We start from the raw sequence: 12,503 nt of genomic DNA, 5'->3' as shown, positions 1-12,503 counted from the left end.
TGACACACAATCCACCCACCAATCAGAACTGCTGATGAAATACTGTTACAGTGATTCTGCAAATTAATCACAATAGGACTGCATTTGCAGCCTGTTCTGGCTGTGCTGCATTGCAAGTGGATGCAATCAGAATTGTTATTGTACAAGTAAGTGATTATGAAGTTATTATGAATTTTCTAATAGCCAAGTATTTAAGTACCATCCAGTGACCTAGAAACTCATTGCCTTAGAGCTCTGTTTCGTATCTCTTGTCAATGAAAAACAGCAGTGATAAGATACAGACTACACCAGAAAGAGCTTTTTCGGCCTTTAGGGAAGGCACAGGCCTCGAACAATTAGAGCCCAATGTTTGTTTTAGGTTACATTTATTGCTCTGTGTCTACAGTGTGATAGCCTTTAAAAACGCCCAGCCTGTTTGTGTTTTCAGTGAAATATGAAAAATGGGGAATTCAGCAACATTTCTTAGCCTGAAGGGGAAAGCGATTCTCTTCCATTGTAAGCTGCCAGACTGATGGAAGCCAAAGCACACTCAGCTGCGTTCACGTCTCTGGGCGTTGCACCTTCCTCTCCTGCCACTTTGAACCGCTCTCTTTGAAGAGAACGAAAGGTACCTGGATGTAGAACACAGCGTATTCCTCCAAATGATGTAGCACCGTAATTAATGGCATACTGTGCAGCTCATGAAAGAGACGTTCGCCGTGCTGAGCTGCGAAGAGTAATATATCAGCTCTTTGTGCAGGTGTCCTTTGGGTTGCCAGTGTCTGTAATCCACTCCTCAGCTCACCAATTTAAGCTCTTTAAAAGAGAAAAAAATGCTTGTGTACTCTGCAGTGATAATTACACATAATATGGCAGCTCTTTTTTGGCAGGATTTGAAAACAGTCATATTGTCAAATGGTTTTGAAATGCTGAAACATTTCATGTTTTGCATTTAACTCTACTGTGCTTTGCAGTTTGAAAGATTGGTGAGGGACTGGTATCCAGTGCTGGAGGGCTTTTTATTCCAGTTCCAGTTGAGTCACCCCAGATATTCCTCAGGCTTTGATAAGGTTTCTTTCTACGGATTAATGGATTAAAGAGTTATGCACAAATGAGCTGCTGCCTTTGAAAGCGAGAATACTGTCTGGGAGCCTCATGAGGAGTGCCTGGGAAGTGACTCTTCCAAGAAGATGTACCAGAGCGCCGCAGGTAACTACATACCTGACTGTGCTCCTTCTCCACCACGCTGCATTTTCAATGAGGTAAATACACCTTCTGTCACAGATAAAGGCTTGTCTCCATACCAGAGTGAGGACAATAGGCAGAGTGGTGCTTACCTGCTTGTGTCAGTGACGTGAGAGAACACGGCCTACCTCGGAAGTGCCCTCACCTGACCACTGCCTTGCACACATACTGGAAAAACAAAAATCATTCAAGACGAGCTGTAGATCCAACAGACATTTCAAGTGGAATTTTGTTTATCTCTGAGTTTTCTTATTTTATTCTTATCAGAGATCAGAGGTGAGCGTGTAGAGGTTTGTGTTCAGAGGCATTTTTCGGTTGTCAAAGACATTCGACAATATTACGTTTTTTTTTTTTTTACAGGAAGATATGGAAGCAATTGATTTTCGATGTGCCAGACACTTTAAGGAACCACATTACACAGACTCATGTCCCCCTGGCCTGATTCGTGCATTAGGTCTTCACTACATTAAGTTTTTCCAGTGTTTATTTACACTGAGAGTTCAGTAATGCGCTTTTTTATTTTCCAGCATCTTCCCTCAATCTCTTCCTGCTTGTTGCAGCATGCCTCCACTGGGCCCTTTTACACTGACAGGACAGCATTATGACAGAATCGGAAAAATCATAACTGCAGCCCCACGTGCTCAGAGCAGCCTCAATGTGTCTGCCAATGCCAATCTGCTGTGCAGCAAGGACGCTATGCTTATCTTGCCTTTTCTGTTTTTGTTTGGCCACTTATACTTTAAATATACTTTTATCATGTCTTGACCGTGTGCCCACTCTGGTCATTTAATGTGAATAGTTATTGCACTGCAGAACAGCTCTCTTTAAGTATTAATGAGCACATCAGCAGTTCTTTGAAATTAGAAGTGCAGACGCAGTTTCCCTTATCGGCTGAGGTTTGCACAGTTCTGCTAAGTCTACATTAGTCCAGTGTGAAACCAATGGGTCTGGTAAAGCAAACGGTGATTAGGATCAAAGCATTCATAGAAGACGAGGTTCCTGGACCTTACCAGCATCAGTATGGGAGCTACCGCATTTCATCACATTTCATAAGGGTATTTTACTGGCCAATCAGTGAAATACCAGAGAATGCCAGGTCAGTAATATTACTTTTACAGTCTCCGGAAATGTTGATTTCTGATGCGCTCTTGTTTTTGATACACAGATAACAAGCTCTATTGCCTTTTAGTGAACAGCATCTCAGCTGACATATATATAAAAATATGTGGCCTGTATTTCAGAGAACATCTTTTGTAATGTGGCAAAGCTTGTTGTTATTTTAATGCTCAGAGCTGACGGTGTAACCATATTCATCTCATGCTTTGTTTTGATTTACTTCTGCATAGAATTAATGCAGTTTTACTGTTTGGATTTGTAATATTTCTGTAATGTTTAAGTTGGGTATAATATGTGGATGTTTTGCTAGTTTTCAAAATCATACAGTTCTTTTTGTTGTGTGTGATTTTGCAGCTCAAGTAGAATTGAGTTTAGTGTGTATTTCAGTTTGGCTGAAGTTTACTTCAGTGTGTAATTTAGTACTGCAGTCTGGGCAGTGGATGTATGTGGGTGTGCGTGTGCATATGTGTGTATGCTCATTCTTGTGTATATATGTGTGTGTGAGTGTATGTGCGTGCGTATGTTTTTGTGTTGGGCTCATTCCAAGATCTGTACCTCAGAATTACCTCAAAACAGATTTCCTACATCTCAGCTGCTGTAACAGAGGCCATGTGTGAAATATGAATCTTAACTTCTTCAGAATTCACTCAGAATTCACTCTGGGTTCATATTTCCCCCAAAATAACAACATTTTGCCCAGATGTTTTTCTCATTTACAGTATGCTTGTGAAGCATGGCAGGCTATTTAAGTGTGACAGCATCTCTGTCACAAGTGTTGTTGGCATATATGTCAGCATCCCGTCCTTGTGCTCCCCGCCTGTCATTCCTTTGACTGCTGAGGCAAAGTCCCTCTAACTTGTGATTGCACGCAATTTCATCAGCAACTTTTATTTTCTTTCAACTGGCAAAACGGTTGGTGACTGACACATGCAGGTGAAGGAGATGGATCAAACACAAAAAAGACAAGAAAATAATCTCTCCTAAGACATTGCCTTTTTTGGGCTGTAATTCTCCCTGGAACAGTAACACCTCTCACCCGTGCGGACTGGCTGAACTGAGCCCTTTTTTTTTTGGGCAGGACTGAACATGCTCTGTTTTCCGGATGGCGTTTTCCTTCAAGTGCCTTGGAGACCCCAGAGATGCATGCATGAGCTCTGTACCTTAGACAGCTGAGAGGTGGAGATCAAACCTCCCCTCTCCCCTAATTTTACAGGGCTGCCCTTTGTCTAAGAATGGCCGTCGTTTATCTGCTGAAAAGCATAGAAAGTCAAAAGTCAGGGTTGATTCTAAACCCCATCGAGCCAGGTGTGCATAGTGTGCAGCAGTCAGGTGGAAGGACCCAGGTGTATGACATCATCAGAATGAATCCAGAACGGGATCATGCCTCAGAGGGACTAGCGCCCCCCTCCCCCATCGGTGGCAGAGAGGTCCCCTGTCGGGTTACGCCCCCGGCCAAAAAAGGAGAAGTAGAATGCAGCTGGTGCTGGAGGGAGAGCTCTAAGAATAACCCAGTGAGGGTGGTAATGGATAAGGTTACCTTGGATAGCAGTTCCAGGCTTTCTGACCTATGCCCATGAGGGGCTGAGATTATAGCGTGTTGTTTCTCTCTCCACTGCCTGGGCTGTTGGCTTTCCTCTCCCACTTGTGCACCCCCCAGCAGAGCCCCTTCCACAGGGCTGAAAGACTTAATGCTGGGAAGTGTCCTGCAGCCATTTTGGTTCTGGAGAAACGGAACATCTAGCCTTGGCAACAAGTGTGTTTCTGGGTAAAAATAGAGCCGCCGAAAGCCCTGGTCCTGCAGGCCACGACATCGCTCTGAACCCATCCAGAAGTATTAGGGAAAAATCAGTTTTATTTCCAGCTCAAAGATATTTATACAAAAGGATTACACTGGAATAAGGTCCTCAATTCACCATGACAGAGGCTGAAGGTACTGTATTAAATTCAGATGTTTTTTGTTTCTCACTTGTTTAAAGTGTCCATGAAGGGAAAAGTCTCACTGTGCATGACGTGTGATACCAGCACAACAGAAGTATAATGGCACTGTGGAGTTCGACTGTGTCGTGAAAGAACTTCAAGATTGAAAGCTTCTAAAAATACCGACTATCATGTAGCTCATCACCTATTCGCTTGGTTGTGGCTGCTTTTAACTTCTCTCGATTCAGTTTGTCCACAAATGGGAACCCCTGAATTCTGTTCATGTTTAAACATTTGTTTCAGCCTGCAGATATGGATGGGCATTAAACTATGTCAGAAGACCTAGGTGTACAAATTACCGAAAGGATCTTAAAACAACACATTTTAAATGCATCCATTAGTAAACAGAGATTAAAAGTCTCATTTCAGTGCATGTAGTAAGATACCCTCTAGATTCATCAACATCTTATACTGCAGTAGCACGAAGAGATACAGTCATGTTTCACCAATATATTATTTTCCCTGCAGTAATGTTGATGCATCTACAATTTTCTTATGTCTCTGGCATATTCCTAAAACACGTCAGACCAACATTTATAAAAGACACCAGTAAAAAAGGCATGAAGAGATAATTACAAATACATTTGGGAAAAAAAAACAACTGACAAATCACAATCTCTCAACCGCAGTTATGAAATATCGATCAGTTAGTTGCCATGGATGTCTGACATAAGGCAAAATGACAAATTCCTCAACTCAGATCAGCTGTGGTTGGTGGAGGAGCTGTGGTCATTTTTTCCTGATAGGACAGGCATGCGGTGATGACAGCACAGTGTGCAATGGCGATATGTTCTACCAGTGATTTCTCTCTATTGTAAATCCTGTGCTCTCTACAATGAAAACTCAGCACTAAACTGCTTTTTCAGCTGAGGACACAGTTGGGCAATACACACACACACACACACACACTAAAATGAAAAGTGTGTGTTGTTTACTCTGTGCTCATTGTTTGATGGGGCGGAGAGGAAGCGAGCATATGGTGTGTGCAGAGAGCTTCTTGAGTCAGCAGTTAGAGAGGATCTGTAATCCCCAGTATTCCTCCCGGGGGCTGGGTAAAGAGCGCGAACAGGTGGTCCAGGCCGACCGCTTTTAGAGCAGGCCTGACCGCTTTTAAAGCACAGAGCTGGTCCAGGTCTGACTGCTTTTAGAGCACAGAGATGATCCAGGTCTGACTGCTCTTAAAGCACAGAGCTGGTCCAGGTTTGACCGCTTTTAAAGCACAGAGCTGGTCCAGGTTTGACCGCTTTTAAAGCACAGAGCTGGTCCAGGTCTGATCACTTTTAAAGCACAGAGCTGGTCCAGGTCTGATCACTTTTAAAGCACAGAGCTGGTCCAGGTCTGATCACTTTTAAAGCACAGAGCTGGTCCAGGTCTGACCGCTTTTAAAGCACAGCGCTGGTCCAGGTCGGACCGCTTTTAATGCACAGAGCTGGTCCAGGTCTGAACTTTTAAATTACAGAGCTGGTCTGGTTTGAGTACACAGTGAGGGTGTGGACATGCACTGCTACTGGAAAGCAAAGCCTCAGTTTGAGAACATGAATCAACACCATTTGAAATAAAAGAAGTCATGGAAATTAAATGGATGGTCCAGACAAACATTCTGTCTGTTGTGTAAAGCATACATCCTGGTACACGATGTGTTTTAAGTGCTTTTGCTATTTTTTTGTTCTTAAACTATGTGACTGGCAGAGTACCATAGAGCTATAGTGACATTCATCACAATCAATGGTTTTAGTGAAAAATTAATAATCATCTGGAGATTTATATTACTGTTATTTAGCATCATAAAGAGATCAGAAAAAGAAAGGACTTTTTAGAAATGCACAAGACCAGCAGGGTAGCAGAGGTAATTGGTGACACATTACCTGGAGTCTGAACACACTAAGGCCACCATCTGTCACCATTAACATATTCTCTAATCTGTGAGTCTGCAAAATAGACAGAAAGCACTCCATCACGAAGATCCCAAAAAAAGGTCACATTGCATATGCAGTGTGCCAAAGAATGGAACTCGGTATCCTTCAATACTAAACATTGCTGGAATGAATCTACCTTGGCAACTTAAGGCTGAGACCAGATCACCTACATTAGATCTCCATCTTTTACCATGCTCCTCTGATGTTTGCCTGACATCACCTGGCTGCTGATATATATATATATTTATATATATATATTTTTGGATGCAGGGCGGTCCACCACCACCACCACTGTCATTGACAGTAAGAACGGCGATGTGGTCCACCCTTCGGTCCGGGTGTCGAAGAAGACGGTGGCCGATGATCTTTACACTACATTCAGCTCGCCCATGGCGTGGCTGCTGGTTCTTGCTCTCATTATCACCTGGTCTGCTGTTGCCGTCATCATGTTCGACCTCTTGGACTACAAGAGCCTCCAAGGTAAGGCCGGGTCCTTTTTTCTTCTCGGTTATTATAGTCAGATTCTTGTCTATGCATTTTGCTGTTTGAATGGTGTTAAGAACTAGCTTTAATCACGTAGGTTTCAGCCATAGCTGTCCAAATCATTTATGCAGTCTGCAAAGTGATAATTTGGTTCTTTTTTTGATGTCGTAATTTGTAAGCAAATAGCATACGCACACGAATTATTATTTTTAAACGTCACTACACTTTCAAAAGTGTCAAAGTGGTAGTTGGTACACATTGCACAGATAGAAACATAGCTAATGATTTGATGCTAAGCAGAAGATGATCAATAAATGAAAACAGGTAAAATTTCCATGACTGCAAAATGACACATATGAAAGAGCTGGAGGATTTCCAGAGCTTGTTGATTTCGGGGTGCTGGTTTATCTGGAGCGCCACTCTAACTGTGTGTGGACTCTTAACACAGGGGATAGGTGATTGGCTGGCTACTGATAGGACCAACAGTGTCAGAGACAGATAGGATGTTCTGTTAGCTGAGTACAATTAATGCCTGTTAAATTCAAATGCAGTCAGCTGTAACCTAAGAATACGTGGGATCCAAAGCACGTTCATATGCAGATAAGCATATGTTATGAGGCAATTTCTGCATTTATTTCAGCTCACTTATGGTCATATTACAAAATCATCATGCTAGTTGATTTTCTATTGTGTTGCATGAGTGACAGTTCTGAAGAGATAAGAAATATGTTTTTAAGGGTTTTACAGAGCGGTGATTATTCTGTAAAATTATGCCATTTTCACTGAAAATGTGCAACCTGTGGGTCTTAAATTTGATGTACAGTGTGTACGGGGATCATGCCAATTGTGGTCACAACATTCATTTCATTTCACGACAACATTTCATTTACATCTCATTTCATTTAAAAGGCGTAGTCTCAAGGCCTAACACATATATTAAAAAAACAAACAAACGAAAAACAAAAAAAAACCCCACAAATTTCAAAGGTGATGCCTTTGTCATTTGGATGTGACGAGAATCTAAAGTCCAGGAATGTTTACCCCTCAGCGCTAAGCTGTGACACTCCAGGGGGAAACATTTCTCTCCTCTCATTCAGCCCTCATAGAATTTGCATACACCCACCCCACCGCAGTGAATGATCATGATCCTGGTTCCGCTCACTCTCTCATTTCTAATACGTTTCCCTCCTTTCTCCATCGTCCATCCCATGCGTCATCCTGTCGCCATCCTATAAAAAGCCAATACATTTTACTGTGACGACCCCTGTTTACCACCTGGTAAAGATTCTCTGCCTTCAGTGTATTGCTGACGTCTGTCTGCTTGCTGTAACCGTAGAGCTGGGAATGCGTGCACGGAGTGGGAGCAATTGACACACGGGGCAGCGCGCACGGTGGTGTGGGTTTTAAAGCGGCGCGTTCATCTTGCCTGTAATGAACACGCTGTTCATCAAACGCCGCCTTGTGTGAGAGCCTAAGGTGACACGTAAAATTTTGCAGGTCGTATGTGATTACCGATGTAATTACACTGCAACCACTGTGCAACCCGTCTATGCAGCTTCTGCTCAAGCACACCCTGGTGCGCGGGCTCTGAGGTTGTTGGTATCATGTGGACCTGCCCCTGTAACTTTCCCCCTTTACCCCTTAATTGTAATAGCACATATTGTGGAACAGTATACTTATTTTTTAATGGAGACACGTAATGCTTGCATACTTAACTGCAGTGTAATTTCAGGTAAATTTCCTACTCGCCTGACAAAATTTTATGTTTTGCATTTTTTCAATCGGGGTCTCGTTAGGATTGCTTAAATTATTTTTTTGAATGTGTAATTGAATGGAATTGAAAGACTGGTACAACTCGTACTGAGAAACTGCTAAAACGTTTAATTACCATATTGTAATTAAAATTGTAGAACTGCATATTCCAGTGTTTTACCTCTATGTGCCTTTAAAAGGGATATGTTTACTTTTTGATACATTTGCTGTGTGTTTTCTCTGGCGTTTGTCATTTATCTTCCCTAATTATATCAAATATGACATAATTGTGTAACATAATTAGCATGTTTGTGTTTGCTGCAATTTGGCTTGCTACCTGAGATGAATGTCTGCTGGTAGCATAACCTTTGGTATGATTTAATCTCCATGCCCATAGTCAGACGTGCATATTTGATTAAGGCCCTTCTAAATGAGTCTCGCAATGTAAGAGATGTTCTCTGCTATACGTGATGATATTCATCTTGAAGTACCGCAGTTAATGACAAGGTAATGAGCTCCACTGACAAGCATACTCACAACATTATCAGTGTAGAAAGGAGATCTTATCTGTGTCTGGCCACGATTCATGCATGTTTGCTCTGAGCGTCCTCCCTGCTGATGTGGGCCTGTCTTAGACATGCTCTTCCGGCTGAATCAGTGCTGTTTAAATACAGCCCTGTGAGATTTGCAATATTAATATTTGCTCCCAGTGTAAAGCGAGTATCGTGCGCTTCAACGCTTAACTCACATCAGTCCGTGACGCCACATCTGGTCAGATACGATGGTGGCATATGTGAGAATGAGAGAATGATAGGTTTCCTGTTGCAGTCAAAGGTCCTGGTTCTGTGCCGAAGGCTTGGAATGTATTAAGTAAAGTAATGCTTTTGTAATGTCTTCAACAGCTATTTTGAGCTCAGCATTTCCACATGTTGTACTGAAAGGAGGTTAGCCTCCGTCAATCCTGTGACAATTGCTCCTGTCTTTCAACCCATACTTCATCTTGTCATGCGCCATAACTTATATCAGCTGCTTCTTCTGTTAATATAAGTCATAATAATAAAATAATACTAATAATTCGCTTTGTGAACGCAGGCTGGTGTTGGTTGATTAACGGTTTGCCGTTGAACAATAACTCCTGGTCGTGTAGAATGTGTCGTGTGTGTGGTCATGGAGGAAAGACTCATTTGAGAAGATACTATTCAATTCAATTTACTTCTTCACAAAAGCATTTGCTCAAGTCTCAAGGTTAAACATGCTTGTATGTATGTTTCCTTAAAATGCACATGACATTGAGCAAAACATTGACATTGAATGCTGTAGTCCTGTCTGTGATAGTCCTGCCCTGACACTAATGACCGTGTGGGGAGGAATGACCTTCCAGACCATCTGTCAAGAAATCAGGAAGGACCTTGTCCCCTTGGCCCAATGGTTTGGGCTGTAATGAGCAGAGCCGTTAGGGAGGGTGGTGATGCCTCTGGCATGAAGAGCATGGACTGACTGCAAAACCTTTACAGGGACAAAATGGCCTTTGAACCAGCTGTCCCTGAGAAAAATACTACACAGATGTGGCAAACGGTTATTGTAGCCACATGTCTTGGGGGAGAAAACATTTTTGAAAGAGGTAGGAGACTTATCACAGGGCATATCTGGCATCAAGGATCGTTCATCACGGCAAGTAGTCATAGGTTACCACAATGTAATGTGTCAATAGTTTTATTAGATCCCAATTAAAATGTTTTTATTTTGCTTAATGATATTATATAATGATATGTATATAATAATGCAATTGAATATGAGTTTGACACTGAGATATGAGATGTAGTGTATAATGCCCTAGATTAATGTATTATCTGGATATGTGAACACATCACACAATTACATTCCAGACTTGAGCGCCAGCTCAAACATTTAAATGTCAGTAAGTTAAATAAACAAAACCTTTGCCTTACATGGAAAACATTGTATCCCTCACTTGGACATGCATCTTTCCATTATTCCTATAATTAAACCCAAAGGAATAGAACATTCTAACATTCTAGTGGAGCTTCTACTCTTTTAATGAGATTATTTTACTTTTCATATGCTCTTGCCCTTAGCACTCTGTCGCTGATGGAGTTTGTTTGTCAGATGAGGGGAGACCATGAGAAATCAATCCAAAACCCTTACACAGCGGAGGACAAGAAAATAATGAGATTGGAAATAGATATGTGCTGTCTGAGATGCTCTAAGATGCTGTGAGTTCAGTTATGAATACATGCACAGGCCACTTGGTTTCCCCACTGAAGAGCACTTTACACTGTGAGCATAATTCTCTCCTCTGCTGAGGGAGCATAGATGTCCTTAAAAATAACACGGACAGTTGTTTTACATAAGGAGATTTTGTCTGCACCAATTCATTTGAACATATCACCATGTTGTGGCCTGTCAAATTTACAGTATAGTCTGTAGAATATTGATACACGGAGGAGGGCAAATATCACCTCTCCAACCACAAAATGCTTTCTTTTAATTATTTGGAATAATTCGGTCTTCTGAATACATTTTTTAAATATCAGTTTTGAGTGCAGGTCTATGGACGGCTTTGATCAATTCAGAATTTTGTTGGCATATGTCACTAAAAATAACACAGCTTTATTTGCAGATAAAAAATGGTTAACAATTGACAAAATGTTATAAAACTTGCATAGTTTTCTCCAGAGTTAAATACATATTGTATGCTGCACCCACTTATATTTGCTGAAGCAGTTCAGGTTAAGTCTCTTGGTCAAGGACAAGACAGCAGTGGCCCACCTGGGAATCACACAGGCATAGCTGTATCAATAAATGAAGTGGTTAGGTAATTGGCAAGCTCAGTTGGAGATTGCAGACCCTCACCCCTTCAATTCACCCTCAGCATCTGTTGGTGAAACATCATTACTGCACCAAATTGACACAAGCACACATAGCCAACATACAGACATACTGTACATCGTTCATAGACAGTCAGACAGTCACACAAAATGCCTTTATCATTTGTGAGTAATGATAAGCTTTTTTTTTGTGTAGCTTTGGGTAAAAGGCCCATAATTGTACATGAAACACTGAAAGGCACTGTGGATGGATGGCCAGGGTGTTTTTGCCGCGATGAACCCAAGTTGCTCTCATGGTGTTACAAACAGCCGCCCTTGCCAGTGTCAGGCCTGCACCACGCCAAGCTCTCTCATTAACCTATGGGGTTTGCAGCAAAAGAACTGTCACGCCACCTCCTGTCCAGCTGTCAGAGACCTTATGAACACCAGGGCAGTTCTGCCCAATGCCTTGTGACATTGGCCCACAGTGACATCCGTCCTGCCACAATGAATTCCCCCATTAGTATGAACAAAAAAAACGCTGGAGTTTCAGCTCTGAGATTTCATATCATTAGGGACCTTAAATTACACCCCTTTATTTTAATTTTTTTTTACACTCAATCAGGATTTCTCTCCATCTTTTAGTGGGTGATTGCCATTGATTAGCTGGTTATTGTGGCATTAGGTGCCATGAATTTGTCAAGCTGTATGCAGAAGGGAAATTGTTGATGTCTCAAGTGCTAGAAATGTGCTGAATGTTTCAAACTGTGCAGGAAGTAGGTTAAAATGTTAATCAAACAAATGTCAGTGAATTCATCAGGATTTCATTAGCATTCAAATTTGAAGTCAATTTCATGGGCCTATTCAAAGCCAGGCTGCTGGTGTCTTGAATGTTGATGTATTTTTGCACTGTACAAAGCATATGCGGTATGGAAGAAAAAATACGAGAACCCACAGAGGTTACTGAAGCGTTGCGTTAATCAACAATATAAATGATTTTAATATATTTAGCAAACGGGTCTCCCGAGACTTGCCCAGTATGTCACATGATGGAAAGCTGGAGAAGGTGACGGGCAGGAATAAATATGGCATTGAATAAGGGAATAGGTATGGATCGTCCGCTACATGACCGTATTGGAACAGTCGCAACAACAAGAGCTTCCTTTCTCTCTGAGCGCTGGTGCAGTAACATATACAACACTTGCAC

The 12,503-nt window shown here is 41.8% G+C and overlaps 1 protein-coding gene across 1 annotated transcript in view; it reads left to right on the top strand.

Moving 5' to 3' along the window:
- Window positions 1-3,920: 3,920 nt before the first annotated feature.
- The window catches only part of LOC118792440 (triadin-like), a 38,630-nt gene continuing 30,047 nt past the window's right edge, over window positions 3,921-12,503 (top strand). The window contains exons 1-3 of the mRNA XM_036550292.1: window positions 3,921-4,270; window positions 6,504-6,713; window positions 7,956-7,994. Of these exons, the coding sequence (XP_036406185.1) occupies window positions 4,255-4,270; window positions 6,504-6,713; window positions 7,956-7,994 (265 nt within the window). The 5' untranslated portion in view covers window positions 3,921-4,254. The remainder of the gene's footprint in view (window positions 4,271-6,503; window positions 6,714-7,955; window positions 7,995-12,503) is intronic.

The sequence above is a fragment of the Megalops cyprinoides genome, chromosome 17 (genome assembly GCF_013368585.1).
Source record: "Megalops cyprinoides isolate fMegCyp1 chromosome 17, fMegCyp1.pri, whole genome shotgun sequence".
NCBI classification, from domain to species: domain Eukaryota; kingdom Metazoa; phylum Chordata; class Actinopteri; order Elopiformes; family Megalopidae; genus Megalops; species Megalops cyprinoides.
This window is presented reverse-complemented; position numbering and strand designations above follow the sequence as displayed.